Source organism: Protomyctophum bolini, assembly GCF_963924005.1.
Source record: "Protomyctophum bolini genome assembly, chromosome: 5".
In the NCBI taxonomy this organism is placed as follows: Eukaryota; Metazoa; Chordata; class Actinopteri; order Myctophiformes; family Myctophidae; genus Protomyctophum; species Protomyctophum bolini.
In genome coordinates, this window is record NC_137866.1 from 10,214,423 (window position 1) to 10,232,850 (window position 18,428).

Genomic DNA, 18,428 nt, shown 5'->3' on the forward strand with positions numbered 1-18,428 from the left:
GGAAGCCTTATGTGTGTTGTAGGCTCAATATGTCAGTTTGACACATTCAGTAGATCCTATGATCTTTTGTGGCCAGATGTAATTTCTTGGGGTCTAGCAGGACTATAAAAGAAATCGCTGAAAAACACTAATCTTTTACTTTCTCTAATAACAAACTAAAACATGGACCTTGGTTGAAAAAAAAAACTAAAGTTGTCCTTAAATGTGCTTCATAAGTATCACATTTAAGAGTCTTTTTGAACTATTTTGGGGGACGAAAGCTTGAAATGAACTATTGACAGTGCTGGTGCTTTGGCATGGGGGTCAGATCAACATATGGAATGTCAGAACAGGAAGGACAGGTTTGGAAGGATCAACATATGGAATGTCAGAACAGGAAGGACAGGTTGGGAAGGATCAACATATGGAATGTCAGAACAGGTTAGCTCTGGTCCATAGCCCTAATGCATTATTAGAGCTATGGACCAGAGCCAAAAACAAGGGTTTTAGGTTTGAGGTCAGATGTAGATTTGCTGGCTGGCTAACCTCGCCTCACCAGGCTTTCCCCCACCTCGGAGGAAAGCCTGGTCTCTGTTTCAAAAGTCTGTATGATCCGGGCGGGAGCGGATGATATCGTTACGTCATGTTGTAGTATTGTTTTGTAGTCGACAGACAGGAGGCGGCGGCAACTTCCTTTTCCCTCTCAGATTTTATTGAGAGGGAAAGGGAAGTTGCCGCCGCCTGTTGTTCCTGTCTGTCGATGGTGCCCAGGCTACTGGCTGGCTCCATATATGCAGATATGGAGATCTAAGGGTCTCCATGATGTCACGTGATGTCACAAGATGTCACGAGGCATGACCATATATGGAGGCGTGATGTCACGTGGCATGACCATATAAGGAGGCGTGGGTGACTAACTACCTAACGGACGGATGGACGGACGGCAGGATAGTAAATGCGACCTACAGTCGCAATTACTGTTGGAAATGGGGGGCTGAAATATGCTAGCGGTCCAGAGCTCAGAAAACCAGAGAACCTCTGCTATAAAATCAAGGTACAGTAAAGCACAAGGCAGCATATCCAGCTGTATTTGCATTTAGGCCTACGGCACTTTGCTGTCCATGTTAGGATAGGCCTATATTCCTCAACTATCATAGTAATTATGCACAGAATTCATATGGTTTAATTAATGTTCAGCATAGAGTGCGGTAAGTTAACATGTACCCGTTACCTCAACAGAAATCCATTATTCATGCAAAAGCAATTAAATACTCTCTCCAGTATCACCGTCGTGAAACCGTACACTGGTTTATTCAGAAAATGGAGAAGCAGTCTGGCTCTGGCTTGGTAGTGTCTCCAGTTACTGCCACTGGTAGAAATCTTGATTGCAGACTGTTGATTGACGTGAAATCTAAATTAAAATCAAGAAAAATAAGCAAGGTATATAGCAGGGGTGAGGGGTGACCAGTAGATCACAAAGGTAGACCACATGACATAATATATATCATTTAAATAAAATATAAAAACTATTTTTGGCATCTGCCACTTGAATTAAAGTGACTTGATTGACATTAAAAAGGGTATGTCAGTTCGACATACTTTATTTCCCAAGTGCGTTTGTCTAATATGTAACTACAGAGCCCCCATTCTTATTCCAAAGCCCCATCGGATACACTTTTTCAACTATTATTTCAGCAATGGGATAATATTTGTTCGGTGGGTAGATCTTGTTCAGTTGGTCATTTTGAAAGTAGCTCTCAAGTCAAAAAAGTGTGGGCACCCCTGGGTACAGTATAGGCTAAGCAACATAGGCTATAAGAGTTAATACCAGTAAGACGCCCTGAGGGCAAGGTCGCGTGCATGCATCCGCCTGACTCCTGAGTGACGGCACACTGCGAGTGCTGGCGCTTCGGCATGTGGGGTCAGGTCAACATATGGAATGAATTATGTACTTTACAGGGTTTGATGAGGTCAGATCAACATATGGAATGTCAGAACAGGAAGGACAGGTGGGGAAGGGTCAACATATGGAATGTCAAAACAGGTCAACTCCATATATGGAGATCTAAGGGTTTGATGTTTGAGGTCAGATAGAGTTGCTGGCTGGCTCCATATATGCAGATCTAGGTCAGGGATACTCAAATAGATTTACCTGTGGGCCACATTACAAAAATGGCAAGGGGCCAGGGGCCAGTAGATAAAATTACGACATTAATGATACTTGATAACTTCTCTCTTTCAATTGCTTTATTTTCGCAAAATGTATCAAAGTACAATGTGCATGCACACAATATGTAAATAAATAAATGTGTTACATTTTCTTGCATAAACACAAAGAGCTGTTTCCATAACTGCACAAATTATTGCACATAACATGAGTAGCTGTTATAACATAATAACATAACATGAGTAGCTCTTTGCCTGCCTGCCTGCCTGTCTGTCTGTCCATGAGTAGTTATTTGTCTGTCTGTCAATGAGTAGCTGTCTTACTGTCTGCCTGTCTATGAGTAGCTGTCTGCCTGCCTGTCTATGAGTAGCTGTCTGTCTGCCTGCCTGTCCAATTGTCCATGAGTAGCTGTCTGTCTGCCTGTCTGAGTAGCTGTCTGACTGCCTGCCTGTCCAATTCTCCATGAGTAGCTGTCTGTCTGTCTGCCTGTCTATGAGTAGCTGTCTGCCTGCCTGCCAGCCAGCAAGTTGGTTAACAGAAAATAAATTGTTATGGCTGAGTAAAATAAAATACAATAAACACAATTTGCCTGAAAATAGATTACCCAGCTATGACCTTTTTCATGAAAAAAAATGAGTAGTGATATGGCTGACTGAGTAATATAAAACAATCTACCTGAAAATAGATAGCTATAAGTGAAGAGCAATTTCCGCAATTTCCATTTCCGCAATTTCCTCAATTTCCATTTCCACCATTTCCGCAATTTCCATTTCCGCATTTCCATTTCCACCATTTCCGCAATTTCCATTTCCGCAATTTCCGCAATTTCCATTTCCAACTATTAATGGCAGCTGGGTTTCATCATTCAAATTAAATAGAATTCTGTCCGTTTAGCTATAAAATTATGTCAGGGAATAGGGATACACAGTATATGTCTTTCATTTGCATTGCATCTCCCCCCCCCCCCCCCCCAAGCTTTTATTTTCGTTCGAGTAATAGTACAACTCTAATAGTATTACTTATAATAATGTAATTAAAGATAACTTCATTCAGATTTATTTATTTTTATTTCATTTTCCAGATTCTTTTTTCTTCTTTTTTTTAGATTTTCATTGGTGGGCCAGTCATAATGGTCCCGCGGGCCTGAGGTTGAGTATCACTGATCTAGGTGATTGATCCAGTCTTCTCCATGTATGGTTATCCATGGTTAGATGAGGTCAGTGTTGTGATTTCTATATATGGAGATAGCATATATGGTGGTGTGTCACGAGGCGTGACCATAAATGGAGGTGTGATGTCACAAGGCGTGAACATATATGGATGCATGATGTGACGAGGTGTGACCATATATGGAGGCGTGAAAAAAAACCACACACACACAGACGGGAAATGTGCGATTTCATAGTTAACTGCAACCTTTGGTCGCAATGACTAGATACATCAGGATTAATGCAAAACAGCCATTTATTGATTTTATTTTATCCGAGGGAAAAATCAAATCAGCAGAGTAAAGCCTAATGTACTCCCTGAATTTTGGCAAGCAACACCATCATACTGCAAAGCATAAATTAGGCTTAAAAAGTCTTCTAATTCTGCCAATAGTCTTTTTAATGGACAGTGAAACAATACTTTATTGTTGGCCTTTCATTTTGAAGACAGTAACAGACAATTAGCAGCCTGTGGGCCTCCTGAGTACGAGGCAGCATTTGGCTCAGGCTGAGAGAGAAAAAGAGGCTAACAAATGAGCATAATTCCACCATGAGCCGCCATTTCTTCTATGTAGTGTCAAAGCGTCAAAGGTCATCCAAATGTAAAAACACATACCTAAAACAAACCTGAAACCAGATCAGTATGTCCTCTTTTCGTCACATAATACAGTGATTCAGATCCTCTGCCAGTGACATTGGCAATAAAATGAGTGGTTTTCTCCAACAGCAGTGTCATTAAGGGCATGGATGTTTTTACCTTACATTCATTAGATTAGCACTTCAAAACACTAGCTTGGGTTTGATACATGTGCCAGATCCTACCAAATACTATAAAATACTGATGTCTACTGTTGCCATTATTGGTGCTATACGCACCTGGACCTTGGAATTGCATGACCTCAAGGCAATGCTCGTGAACAGAACCCAGATACTTCCTATAGTTTATCCTTGACCCAGTGTTTATCACCTGGACAACCAGGCTATGCTCACATTTTGTAACACAATCCAGGAACATAACAAAAACAAAGATCAGGCTTTTAGTTACCTAGGATGGAATGAATAAAATCAGAATATCACAGTCCAATAAAAGGCATAGTACACATAATTCTTCCTCAATCAACTGACAAATCAGACCGTATTGTTACAAATCAGGAATGGACACAACTCCAAAGTATAATATAAAACATGCCTTGCAGCAATCGGTTTGGCAAGAAAGCATTTGTCATACCGTTTCATAAAAACCTCACAGTGAAAGGTTATAACCCCTCATATGACAAAGAACAGCATTTCTGTAATCACACACACACACACACACACACACACACACACACACACACACACACACACACACACACACACACACACACACACACACACACACACACACACACACACACACACACACACACACACACACACACACACACACACACGCACACGCACCTGACAGAAACAATCTTTCTTTAGTACCATGGTACTAATGCAACTGTTTTCCTTCATTTCAAAAACTTCCATGTACCAAAAACACATACGTAGGCCAGGATCAACTGTCAGGAGAGTGAATTCAAGACTAGAGGACCTGATAAGAACACATTAATCCTAGCCAAGACGGCTGTGTATGCTTGTTTTCCTTCATGAATATATCCCGTCCAAAACAAAAGAAGCGGTTGCACTGCATCAACGACAGTGAAGTTACCATGGCCTTTTGTTTTCAAAAGTTAAAAACTGATGATAATAATACTAATAATAAATAAAGATAGCTGTTCAATCCTGAAGACATTTTTAAACATGATCGCCAGACGTGTCTAGTGGTGTGTTTCATATCAAAACAATTTGTTCTTTGGTCATCTTCATACATCACCTTTCTCCTTGCATATTGTCACATATGTCCCATAGTGTTACAAGGTCAAATGAAACCTTCTCCAGAAAAAAATAAATAATGTATCTGGATGACGTACTTGTACCGTACTGTGTAGCTTACAAACCTAACCAGTCACTTCCTTCTAAGGCAACTGATTTCTCAAGCAGCTTGGAGGGTGAGTGGGAGGGGGGCCTTCAAAGAACCTAGAACAAGCTTCCCGTGAGTGGTGTATGTGTGTGTGTGTGTGTGTGTGTGTGTGTGTGTGTGTGTGCGTGTGTGCGTGTGTGCGTGTGCGTGTGTGTGTGTGTGCGTGTGTGTGTGTGCGCGAGCGCGTGCGCACACGCTTATCTGAGTACACAAGAGCACACAGACGGGCCAAGCGTGTCCCATCTCAGCCACGGTGTCTGTCTGTCCCCCCAGAGTGTATTGCAGCGTGCTTCAGTGCTCGTCACTGAGCTGCGGACCGTCTCTGAAGCGTCTCCCTGGACTCTTCTTCTCAGTGCAGTGTGTGCGAGTCCCAATGCGGCCAGTCTGGTCGGCTGAGCTGTTCTTTTAACTGCCCGGGGGGCCGCTTGTGAGGAAATAGGTGGTCATCTCTCCTTTGCCCTTCACTTTGACGAGGCCTCGACAGTCCAGCTGGTAGCCGTTGTTGGCCAGCACGTGGTACAGGTCCGTGGTCACCTGGGTTGAGGTCAAAGACACTTGATATCTAGGCCATGAAAGAGACACTCTTGTGCTTTACAATGACAGCAGGAAGCAATGTATTTGTCCAAGCTAGCTGCAGACATGCAGGCTTTTCCTCTGTGTCAATGGCAATCTGTGACAGATTGCATGAAAAGTGGTGTTTGAAATGTCAAATATATATTATGCAAAATATATGCAGAAATTACACTTGAGTGGTTGTGTACAGGCCTGCCCGTTCTGTACTGGGCTAGCACCATTCTGATCTGCAGTAACACAGTGAACAGCAGATGGCAGCACTGCTCTTATTTAGAGTTTCCATGAAACCAATTCAGCCATTTGTTTTCAAATTTTAAAACAGAATGTGACTGTGTGGGGATATTTCTTTTTGCAAATCTATAAAGTAGGTGGTCATTGATCATAAATGTCGATTTTACTTAAAAGTATGTCATTTGCACATAGTGGGTCATAATTACCTCTCCTACAATTAAAACAATGCTGCTTACTACTATGAATACTAATAGTGTAATCATAGTCTTATTAAACAACGTGCTTTAAATACAGTATAAGGATGGCATCGACGCGCGCTATACCTGGATGCAGTCTGGTACTCCTGTGCTGTCCATCCTGCTGGCCACATTCACCGTGTTCCCCCAAATATCATACTGAGGTTTCCTGGCTCCAATCACTCCTGCCACCACTGGCCCCATGTTCAGCCCTGACGAGGGATTAAGGGATGAAACCATTCAAAAATGCACAGCCTGGTTCGCTACAATACAGAGGTGTCAGTTCAGTACCTTTTCCGTACAGCAAAAAAAGTAGAATGGCCAGAGAAATGTCCTTGATTATTTAGTTAGTTGGTAAGGTACCAAGATCATAAAAACAAAGTGTGATCTTTCAAGAATATGACAATGTTGGAGCTATACCTGACCGATCTTCTGGGGTGTCTTCTTAGCAGCATACATGTTTTTAGTTTTATTAAACAGCTCCTTATAAAAATTATGTGTGGTATTGTAGTAGTAGTAGTTCTGTTTTTAATGAGCTTGCAAAGGACCAGTGTTACAAGGCTCAATTACGTTAATCATGTTTCTAAAGCCTGTGTTTTGCAATACAGAGTATGTTTCAAATCCGCTGGCAATAATAAATGTACCAAATGCTGTGGTGATTTATTTTGCCTGTTTGAATCCGTTCTCTTTGTACATTAAGTAAGTTGTTGGAACTTTAACTGCTGTGCGACTCTGGGCGACTAAATTTCCCCTGCGGGATAATAAAGGATTTAGACTCTCAGACCCAAACTTGGAATATTTTGTTATTGTTGGATAAGTCCACAATTCCATGCTGTATTGATGTTGGTCCCATAGAAGCGATAACAGGCAAATGTACATTCTCTAATTGTGGCGACTTCTTGTAAATTAAGTAATACAGATGTTTAACAATAATTTAACTAATTATTTTAAGTAAAATTAAATAATTTAACTGGGGACCACGGCTGGAACCCCCTCAAAAGTGTGCCATTTTCATGGGTTTCCTAAATTTTGTCATGAATAATTATTTTCCAAAGATTTCCACAAAAACAATCACACATCATGAGTAATAATTTTACAAATACAATAAAACTAAAAGAATTTCCCTAAATTTGAAAACAAATGTTTAAGTCGCAATGCAGCGCGAAGCGACACTTAGTATTAGTAATATTGTGTGTGTGCAGTTAGTTCTTTGCATGTCAACTCCCTCAATTTGTAGCAACCTATTTTTTAATTTTGAGTTAGACTGCAATCATCCAAATAGCATCCCAGGCTGAATGTCATGATGCCCTAACTGTCAACTAATGGTTCATGAAACGCATCTCTCTCTCTCTCTCTCTCTTATAACACGAAATGGTCTTAATGTTATAATGAGCATGGTGAGGAACAATTATATTAAGAGAAGCTGAAAATCGGTGTCCTTTAACACTCCGTCTCTATCGATTTGTACACATTGGCATGCCTACTTCCTATTTTCTCAAATCCAAAATCAAAGCCTGTGCAGTATAAAGGTCTGGCATAGATATTATCCTCTCAAACATCTAAATGCGTGAATGCAGTATGAAGCAGCAGTACTGTCTGTCAATAAAATGGATATTATGATGTCCATTATCGTCCTAGGACCACATGACAATAGACATCATGTTGTACTATAGCACTCAATGGCCCCTTAATTATTAACCATTAACGAGTTTTGGTTAACAATAATGAAAAACATTCAAAATTGTCATCCTGTACAACCAACCATCCAAGAATGTTGTGTTTTCCAGGGCCACAAGAAAACTCCCCCATGGGCCGAATTTGGCCCGCGGGCCGCCAGTTGAATATGACTCCAGTAAACCATCCTTCCTCCCATGTAGGATCTGTATATTTAACTGTTTAAGCGCCAGTGGGCGGGGCACCAATTTAGGCTCTGATTGCCTATTATAAAGTAAGAAAGAATTTGTAATTCTATTATGCATGTAATGTGCATGTCATCACCTGTACAACAGATTAGAGGAATTTTCTAAATATTGGCCTCGTTACGTCCATGGCACCCACTACAAAGACGGCAATATTTCGGGATCACGTCCATGGCTACTTAGGTTTAGGTTTTTTAATTAATAACACTTTTTAATATTCTGGTGCTGCTGTGATGAATATAATTAATTAAATGTATTTTGTTTTGATAATTCTAGTGACTGCTTTAAAAACAAATATTGCACCATTTTCAATCTTCACCCTCTTTTATTGGATGGTGCAGTGCAACTTATATGCACAGAAGTTTAGGAATATAGGCTTACCTTCACAATGACAGCTGTCATCCGTGAGAGGGTGTCTTTCAACGCAAGAGCCATATTAGCCATAGTTATTCCCTTGTAAGATATCCAACACTTCTGCAAATGGCTTCATAATGGTGCCATACACCTGTAGGAGTTGGTAGGCTACTCCTCCTTGAGAAACTTAAATTCCCAGTTTTATATTAATTGTATCTTTTTTTTCTCATTTTCTTTTCTCCCCAATTTAGTCGTTATGCCAGTTAATTCCTCCCCACACACATGGGACTGACTCACCTGCCAGTGAGGAGCCCACACCGGGAGGACGTAAGGCCTCCGTCTTGCTCCTCCAGCCCATCACTCCCCGATGACAGGTGGCTGCCGCAGCCCAGTGACAGATATGACCTTCCCCACCCGGCTTCCCTCCCCCGAACAAAGCCAATTGTGTTCGTATAGACGCTCGACAAAGCCAGATGCACCGCAGTGGATTCGAACCCCCAGCCTCCGTGGTGGTGGGCAGGCTCTTTGCCGCTGCGACACCCGAGCGCCCCCTTTGTATCTTTGACTGAGTCAAAATCAAAATAATGACAATTCTAGGTGTTGAAAGTAAGCCAGATCCACCATCCTTACTTAATCCTTTTGGACAATAGCCGACGTGTCTTGAACTACGCTGCACTGATCTAGCACAGTGGGTGCACGACTGCACGTACACGTCATAATTTAGCCTGAGGGTGCATGCTTAAAAAGAACAGATCTAGAAGCTAGCAATGTTTTGCTAGCTTGTCTGTTCTTTTTTTGCACGTGACAAGTTTGTACAATAGATTATACATTACAGGCTTAATATAGCCTATCTACAGTAGATTAAAAATATATAGCATGTCCGGGTAAAGCAGTAACCCAGTGTTTCTTGGATTAATAACTATAATGTTATTAGTGTTAGTGTAACATTACTCGTTACTGGGGAAAGTAATGATGATTACAATAGTATATTACTTAGTAATGCAGTAGTAGTGGTATTAGTAGCATTAGTAGTAGTAAATGTTACCATTACCTATCTTCATCTGGAAGTTGTTGAAAGAGTGCTCGTTGATGTATTTCATCTGCTCCCTCAGCCTCATGGCGTAGTCGGCCAGCGCCAGGATGTGAGAGCGGCCCTCCTTGTCATAGGTGGACTCATTGAGGCCAGAGGCCGCCATGTAGGTGGAGCCGATGGTCTTGATCTTCTCCAGCTGACGGAACCTGTCCTCACTGATTATCTGGAGAGGAACAGATCAACATGGGGAACAAGAAGATGAACCACAATGTCATGTTCGCTTCAAAGTCGACAGTGTGCTATTATTAGACATGATGAAGGAACAACAACACAGATTGCATAGGAGTGTCGACCACTATCAATAACACTATCGAAATTATGAATTTAATCGATTATGAAATATACTTGACTTTAATAAACTAAGAAATACAAATCTGGTAAAGAAATGTGACATTCTTTAAATTATTTTTTAAATAAGGTAGAAAAATATGGAAAATAGCCGATGTACAAGCTCACAAACTACATAGATGTGACATGTTGTGAGATTGCAGATCAGCCATTTTCCTTATTTTTGTGTGACAGTTGTATAAAGTATTAAACAAGGTTAAGCATGGTTAATCATACAAAGTGAGTTAGTAGACTATACAAAATATTTTTGTATCAATATCAGTCACATACAGTATAAAGTATATACAGTATGTGCTTCTCAATTATTCAATAAGATAATCGACAGTTGCAGAGCCCTAAATCAGTGGTTTTTAACCAGTTGTCTGGGGACCACTAGTAGTCCTTGAGGGGGTTCCAGGTGGTGGTCCCCAGCCAAATGATGGAGCGTTGGTAACCAAATGGGCGCTTATATAACTTTAACCCTCATATATCTTTAACCAAATGTATGCCAAGAACGCGGGACCTCGTTCTTCTGTTCACGACCTGCTTGTGCCAAAACGAGGGAACTCGTCTTTCTTTCATTTAATTGAATCCAGCAATTTAACTTTTACTCACATGTTAGACAGCTTCCCTTTTCTCCTCAAAATGAGACAAACTGCGATATTTGAGACCTTATAAAAGTCTAAACTTTTATCACGCTAAGAAAGTGAATCCATTGTGCGTCGATGCATAGCCTGCAAGAATGTGGCTCAAATATGGACGGCTTTCACTTCCGGGGCGGGCGGAAGTGATACCAAAATATTCTACATTTTGGGTCTAAGAGGCTAGATGTCATCAAATGGTAGTCCATGGCTCAAATGATGAATAAAAAATGGGCCTCGCCCCTTGATATGAAAACGTTTAACCACTGCCCTACATTCATTCATTCCTACCCCCCCCCCCCCCCTCCTCCCCTTCCCTCCTCGCACCTCATCGAAGTCGGCGATGATCTCGTTGAGCAGACGGAGGCACTCCACTCCCTCGTTGTTGGCCTCCAGCTCCACGTAGAACTCGGAGAAGTTGCTGATGGAGGCGAACATGACGGCCACGCACTCGCACGACTGGTAGTACAGCTCGTCGTTGCGCCGCTCCTGCTGCAGGAAGTGCGCCGCCACGTACTTGGGCAGGATGTTGTGGAGGAGGCGGCGGTTGTACGCCTGCAGCTCCTCCATCTCCTCCTTCTCCTCCGTGGCCTGAGGGTGGGGTTGTTTTAGTCACATTTTAGTCACCGGAGTCTGGTTTTAGTCGACTAGATATCATAAGATTTTAGTCGATTAAATCTACAGTTGATTTAGTCGACTAAAATGTATTTTGGCGAGCCTTGATGCCGTCGCACTGACTGGTTTTTACACTTGCTGAAAATAGGCGATCTACTAGCTCACAACGCGTCGCGACAGTAATTTCTCCTGACCTGTGCATGTTTATATTACCAAGCCTAAAAGGCAAACAATTGTAATCTATATTCATAATGTTCCAATATTCAGTGCCAAAAACACAATTAAATTGCAGTTATTTGTGTGACAATTAATCGTCTAATTTAAATGTGTAATCTTGACAGCCGATACCTGAGGGAGGACATGAGAGGAGAGGAGGGTGTGGAAGAGTTAGAAGATGAGAAGGGAGTAAAATTGGGGGGATGTGGTTGAATAGGATGCAGAGAAGGGGTCATGGGAAAGGGGAAGCGGAATAAGGGACAAACGTTTATAGAAGTTGTCTCTGTCTTAGGAAATGAGTGCACACAATGTACCGATTGTATGGTTGTATATAGTGTAATAATAATTTGTGCTTGTCACAAAATCCCAAGGCACACCTGGACTTGGGATGATACAATTTATTTGACCTACCTGCAACTTCCAGAGGAAGTCAAGGCGTGCAGTGGATTCCACCTGTTGGGCGTGCAGGTAGAGAGCCAAGACGAACACGGTGAGGATGACTGGGGTCATGATCTTAAGGGGCACCTTGGTCATGTGTTCCAGGCTGTTTGGAGGGTAAGATGGAGGTACGGAATCAACTTCTTGCAGGGGAAAAGTTATAGAAAATGCATGAAGATACAGTATAAACACCTAGAGATCGAGTGACGGCAGCTTACCACTCGGGTGCTGTTTCGTTAGCATCGTTGGGCCTGGAAAACAAACAGACATGGGAAATTAACACAGTCTAAAAACTACAGGGATCATCATTAGATTTACGCTTTTGCAGAAAATGTCACAGTCCTGCCTTCGCTGTAGTCGTTTCCCTCTTCCCCTGCGTTCCCCTGTGTGTGTCCTGGTATACGGAGCAGAGTAGCTCTGTGGTTTCCCATGTGGGAGAGCCGGGGTCGAATCTCAGGTGTTACATTTTGCAGTGAACTGGATCAGGTATCCCGTTGGGATTGCCAAGGCAATTTCCATTCCACTAACATCTAAATAGCGGTAGATGTTTGGTTTCCCACATGAGTAGCCTGGGGACCACCTATGCTTTCTATGGGAGACGCAGCTGCGCAACATGAGACTAATTAATTAGAGCGACAGAGAGAGGAGTGTGTGTGCGTGTGCGTGTGTGTGTGTGTGTGTGTGTGTGTGTGTGTGTGTGTGTGAGTACGTCAATTTGAGGTGCAGACGATCAGAAATCAGCAGAGAGTGATCTACGTTTGCGCTACTCTATGCCGAATTGAAGTGGACTTGGTCCCAGACTTTTTTTCCCTCCCTGGAAATAAAAACGTGTCAGTTTCCGAGGCTACCACATGAGAAACTTGGGTGTTACACTGGCATTCTCTAGGCTCTCTCATGTTTGTTGCTCATTTACCTCACCTGCACATCCTTTCATCGAATATACAACTCTGGTCCTCCATCCATACAGTATATTACCACACGTAATTCTTCATGTTTGCTTACTTGTACATACCATGTTTCATTATGCCTCCAGGATCACTATTCCCTCTTGCCCCCGACTGCCTGCCTGCCTGCGCACCTCAGCTGCCAAACCCTGGAGCGTATCCTGAGCCAGTCATGCTCAGCTCATCAGCTCTGCCATCCAGCATCCAGCTCAGCTCAGCCATGCTGTCTCCTGTCTACCTCCTGCCCATGTACTGCCTGCTGCTCTCATTCCCCTTCATCCCGAGAATAAACCCCTTTATATTACTTCATTCCATCGTCTGCGTCTGTATTTGGGTTAACTTTCACCGATCGTCTCGTACTGATCGACTCTGGATAAGAGCGTCTGCTAAATGCCCACATGAAAGGAAAAATCACAGTACATACACAATGCAACTTACCATTGTTCTGTATCATTAAAATCGTTAAATCTGAGGAAAGAAAACAGAATGACAGTCAATAAAAGAGGATCTAAATGATTGACTTAAATAATAGATCAAGTGCATTTGAAGCTAAGAGTGAAGCAGGTGAGTGTGACACTGAAATGTACGTGTTACTGTGTGCGTGTGCGTGTGTGTGTGTGTGTGTGTGTGTGTGTGTGTGTGTGTGTGTGTGTCGGCGTGCGTGTGCAGGCGTGCGTGTCAAGCAAGCGGGCCACGTACAGGGTGTTGGCTGTGACCAGCAGGTCTGCGTTGTCAAACAGGGTGACATGAGGCCACTCCACCAGCAGGAGGAAGACGAGCTGGATGAGCAGCATGAGAGCCAGCTTCCCGATGCTGCTGATGTGGAGGAACACGGAGCAGGCCAGCAGGGTCAGCAGCACGCTGTAGCTGAAATACTGCAGGGGTGGAGAGGAGAGACGGAGAGCTATTATGACCGGAGGTCCATTACTACAAATGTCTTCTAAATCATGGCAGTTTTAGTGAAAAACCTATGTTTGTAATGTCAGTGGTTCTCAAACGTTTTCATGTCAAGGACATCCGTAAATTGTCTGTATTTGGCCGTGGCCCCCTATCTGAAAATATCTTACGCAAAATCGCTTATTTTTTATTGCTCGGAATTTTGTAATTTTTTTGTAGACAGATACGACTAGATACGTTCCACAGTGTTTCGCCCCAAATAGGCTGCCGTAAAAAGGCGAACCACCGTAAGACATGTATTGAGCTGTGTTGCGCTCGGGATGGAGTTATGTACTTTTTCACCTGTACTACTTGTTCTCCTTTAATTGTTATGGTAGAAGTTACATGCTATATACAGCTACATTCTATATACAGCTACATGCTATATACAACTACATGTTATATACAGCACCCATTGCACAGGAACAAAATGTGTAATCTGTAAAGCAAGTAAACATGTAGGCACTCGACAGGGGAATGTTGTGAGTGCACACACGCATCCAGCCACCCACACCAAAACATACATAATGTGCGCGCGCGCACACACACACACACACACACACGCACACACACGCACACACAGACGTAGAGCCGACCTCAGGGAAATGGCAGGAGTTGGCCCGGCTGGGACAGAGGGTCAAGCCGTCCTCTGCGGTCTTCGTCAGGTTGTGCAGCAGGCATATCGTTACTGGGACATCAGGATCTCCTGATGCACATTCCAGGATGCCCTCTGTGTTGCAGGTAAACTGGCAGGAAAAGGAGTGAAAAGAACACCACAAAAATTCAAAAACATCGCGATTCAGGGGTATTTGAAACGCGGACAGATTTGATTTGATTAGACGTCATGCAGGAAAAACAAGTTACATCATGTTCATCTGAGAAACGTCAAGGATACGAACACAATAATCGTTACCATTGTCGCAATATTGCTTGCTCTGGGTGGATCTTTGTTGGTTGTAAAGTGTCTTGAGACAACTTGTTGTGATTTGACACTATAATAAAATTGAATTGAATTGAATTGAACAAGAAAGTCTTTTGACTTATTTCCATTGCCGATTAAGCACTGATGACCACCAGCATGCGCGCGCAGGCCGGCAGCACAAGAACCCCACCTCTCATAACGGCCAAGCTACACCAGGCTTTTCTCGCCCGTTTACTCTAAACCTCTCATAAGATGCAATGGAAAAGTTCTAACTGCACTCACGTGTAAAAAAAAAAAAGCCCCATCAAACTTTCAGATGGAAGAATGATTAGGATTTATATTGTGATCTTTCAATATATAATCAATTAGTTTATGTGTGAACAATAATAGCAATTCAAAGCAGTTGTCTTCAAAACCACACCTCCAGTCGCTGTAATAAGAACGGGAGGTGCGCTTATGATCACGGCAGCAGAGGGGCCAGCTAGGCACTCCAATGTTGAAGCGCTGGGCCCTAGTGGTAAGAGGAAGGACTGCAGGCGGACCCGTGGATTCTTGACGAGGAAACCCCGTGCAACCGAGCGCTCAATGTTAAAGCCCAGCTGCACTTCCGCATTTGGGCACCAAAATGTGGTGCCCAAATGCACCTTCCGGGTGCTTCAAAACGCCACTGAGCAACTTCCACTGACATGAATAGCGGAGGGGGCGGAGCTTCGCGCCAGTTCAGTCTCTATCCTTTTAGAGGCTGCACTAATAACTTTGGGGCGGGAGTTTAAATGGACAGGTATCAGTCAAAAGGGTGACATCGAAGAGGAAGGACGGGTGGGGAAGGATCAACATATGGAATGTCAAAACAGGTCAGCTTCATATATGGAGATCTAAGGGTTTGAGGTCAGATGTAGAGTTGCTGGCTGGCTCCATATGTGCAGATCTAGGTGTCCAGTCTTCTCTATGTACTGTATGGCTATCCAGGGTATGATGAGGTCAGTGTTGTGATCTTCATATATGGAGACGGCCATATATGGAGCGTGTCACGAGGCGTGATGGACTGACGGCCATATATGGTGGTTTGACGTGTCATGTGGCGTGATGTGATGTCACAAGGCGTAATGGACTGACAACCATATATGGAGGCGAGACCCGACTGACGGACGGATGGATAGGTTTTGCAGGTTTTCATAGTAATCTGCAACATACGGTCGCAATTTAAAGAAAAAATCACACACGTGTGAACTGAGTGGTGCAATTCCCCCCCCCCTCTCTCTCTCTCTCTCTCTCTCTCTCTCTCTCTCATTACACAGCACTACCCCTCCCTCTGTTTCTGCCGCCCCCTACTGGTATAAATCAGTAACATACTCAGGCTCATGTGCACAGGTACACACACACACACACAGGTAGGTACATGGACATTGCTGATTGTAGGAGTGGTTGCACCACTCAAAAAAGAAAGAAAAAACATTTTGGTGACAGCTTCATTAAATATATGAATCTAGTTTCGTAATGTTTGGACAAATTGTTGATGGCAATTTGCACCAGGCCATTCACGTGTTTGGAACTGGTACTGTAGCTTCCCCTCCCTCCCCTATTGGGCGATTTCAAAATACTACACACATAAACACAATCAACAGTGTGAAACATATCCTGTGAATTGTTTTATTTAAAAAAAATTAAACCCTAACCCTAACCCTAATCTGTATTTCATTAGGTCAGTATAGAGAGATGGGAACCGAGGGCAGAGAGAGAGAGAGGAGATACAGGGTCAGATTCAAACTGGGTCCTCAAACGATTTGTTATTATCAATGTTTGCATTTCTAGTGCTCCCTAGTGGTTGATTTGAATTATACATTATTGTATCTTTCAGGTACGAATGTTGACGCATCCTCCACGTTTTGTTACTTGCGCAAGCACTGCAATCGTTAGGACTCAGAGCAGCAGTCGTACCAGCAGTGGTGAGCGCACCTCATGGCACGCTCTGCTTGCGCACCAAGTAGGCCTTGTATGGCCTACTTGGTGCGCAAGTTGGCATCTCGACAGAAAGTTCGTTATTTTGGTAAGCGCCAACACCATCACCATGCATGATGGTGAATGAGGAGAGCCCTACCATGTTGACGAAGGCAGCGATGAAGAGGAGGAGGATGGTGAGGACTCCCACCAGTGTGCTGTTGGTGTGAGACTGGACAATGTTCTTGGTGGCCGTCTGTAAGGCAGCTGGGAAGATCTGGAGCGTAGAGGGATGGGGGAAGAATTACTGACACAGACCTTAGCTTCCACAACTGTACACATGATAAATATACATTATATATTAGTATATGCAGTGGTGGAAAGAAACTAAGTACATTTACTTAGTACTGTACTTAAGTACACCTTCAAGGTATTTTCACTTTCCAATACTTTTACTTCTACTCCACTATACATTTCGGCCATTTGAAAATAGCCAATCTAGTACAGCTGCTATTTTCAAAAGATTTTTTGTACATTTGAAAACTTAGTAGTAGTATTTCTACATTGTAGCATTGATACTTTTACTAAAGTAAAAATAAAACATGAGTTATTTTTCCACCACTGGTTATGTGTGTAGTGTAAGACCGGAGGAGAACGTGTGAACTTACTTTAACACAAGAGTAAATGGCACAGATGAAGAGAATGTTGATGAGGATGACGAAGATGGTGACAAAGAGACCCAGCATGAGCGGTGTGCTGTGGAAGAGGACAACAATCAGGGTCATTAGCAGGATGTCCAACTGTCGTTAAGTCCTCGTAAAAAAAACAAAAAACAAACCAGTATTTCCCGTTCGCGGAACAAAATTACCGAAAAAAACCAAAAAGTAATTTCCTCCTTTGGGAAAGGATTGACCATGGTGATCTAATCTAGTATTAGATTGGACAAAATGACTTACTGCGGGAAGATGATTATCTGAATGAAGCAGATGAAGCAGAAGACGAGGAGTGCACAGGCCACGTAGCCGCCGAAACGATCGTCCACCTTCTTGGAGTACTGAGAAACAGAACATGGGACAGGTCACACTGTGCGCCCGTTTAGTGCAACTCACCCAGCATTGTCATAGACTGAGTATTGTTTAATGAGGTTTGTTGGTTAACTTTCCCCATTTTCGTCTTACCTTTTTCTCGAGGTCGGGGGTCTGGAAAGTGAGAAAGAACTTCTTGACGTGGTCTTTCCTCAGCTGGTCAATGCTCCGAGCATCGATGGCACGGCCCAGAAACTCGTCCACCTCGTCCTCTGGGTTCATGGCCTCCTGAACACAGCGGCTATTAACAAGAGTATCATCCCATTAAACAAGTGTATACAAGACAAAACATGTATTTCTTCATCCAAAATAGAAAACTAGAAAGGGCTCCACGGAGCGCATATCTCCGGCAGGCCGAGTGGGTTATCCAAAGCTGTGTAAGTGAAATACATGGGTTGCAGCCGTCAGGACCCGAATAAGATGCAGGGGTAAACAAACAGCATGTGGACTACAACATACTCCCTGGGCAGAAGTGAAATTGCGTGTGGGGATATGTACTCCATAGAGGGACCTCAACATGGGATTTCAATTGGGGTTGATCAGATGCTGAGTTCATGATGAAGGCCCCTCCTGCTAAGTCCTTGAAGTCAATTACAGG

The 18,428-nt window shown here is 43.0% G+C and overlaps 1 protein-coding gene across 8 annotated transcripts in view; it reads right to left on the bottom strand.

The window, feature by feature from the left end:
- Positions 1-3,736: 3,736 nt before the first annotated feature.
- The window catches only part of LOC308316026 (adenylate cyclase type 6-like), a 58,162-nt gene continuing 43,470 nt past the window's right edge, over positions 3,737-18,428 (bottom strand). For all 8 annotated transcript variants that reach the window (XM_080764357.1, XM_080764356.1, XM_080764355.1 and 5 more), the window contains 13 exons: positions 17,924-18,071; positions 17,702-17,799; positions 17,414-17,501; positions 16,906-17,022; positions 14,482-14,631; positions 13,649-13,824; positions 13,388-13,417; positions 12,224-12,256; positions 11,979-12,111; positions 11,064-11,327; positions 9,727-9,931; positions 6,490-6,614; positions 3,737-5,896 (listed from right to left, as the gene is read on the bottom strand). In XM_080764357.1, coding sequence (XP_080620483.1) covers positions 5,768-5,896; positions 6,490-6,614; positions 9,727-9,931; positions 11,064-11,327; positions 11,979-12,111; positions 12,224-12,256; positions 13,388-13,417; positions 13,649-13,824; positions 14,482-14,631; positions 16,906-17,022; positions 17,414-17,501; positions 17,702-17,799; positions 17,924-18,071 — 1,696 coding nt within the window. In that variant the 3' untranslated portion in view covers positions 3,737-5,767. The remainder of the gene's footprint in view (positions 5,897-6,489; positions 6,615-9,726; positions 9,932-11,063; positions 11,328-11,978; positions 12,112-12,223; positions 12,257-13,387; positions 13,418-13,648; positions 13,825-14,481; positions 14,632-16,905; positions 17,023-17,413; positions 17,502-17,701; positions 17,800-17,923; positions 18,072-18,428) is intronic.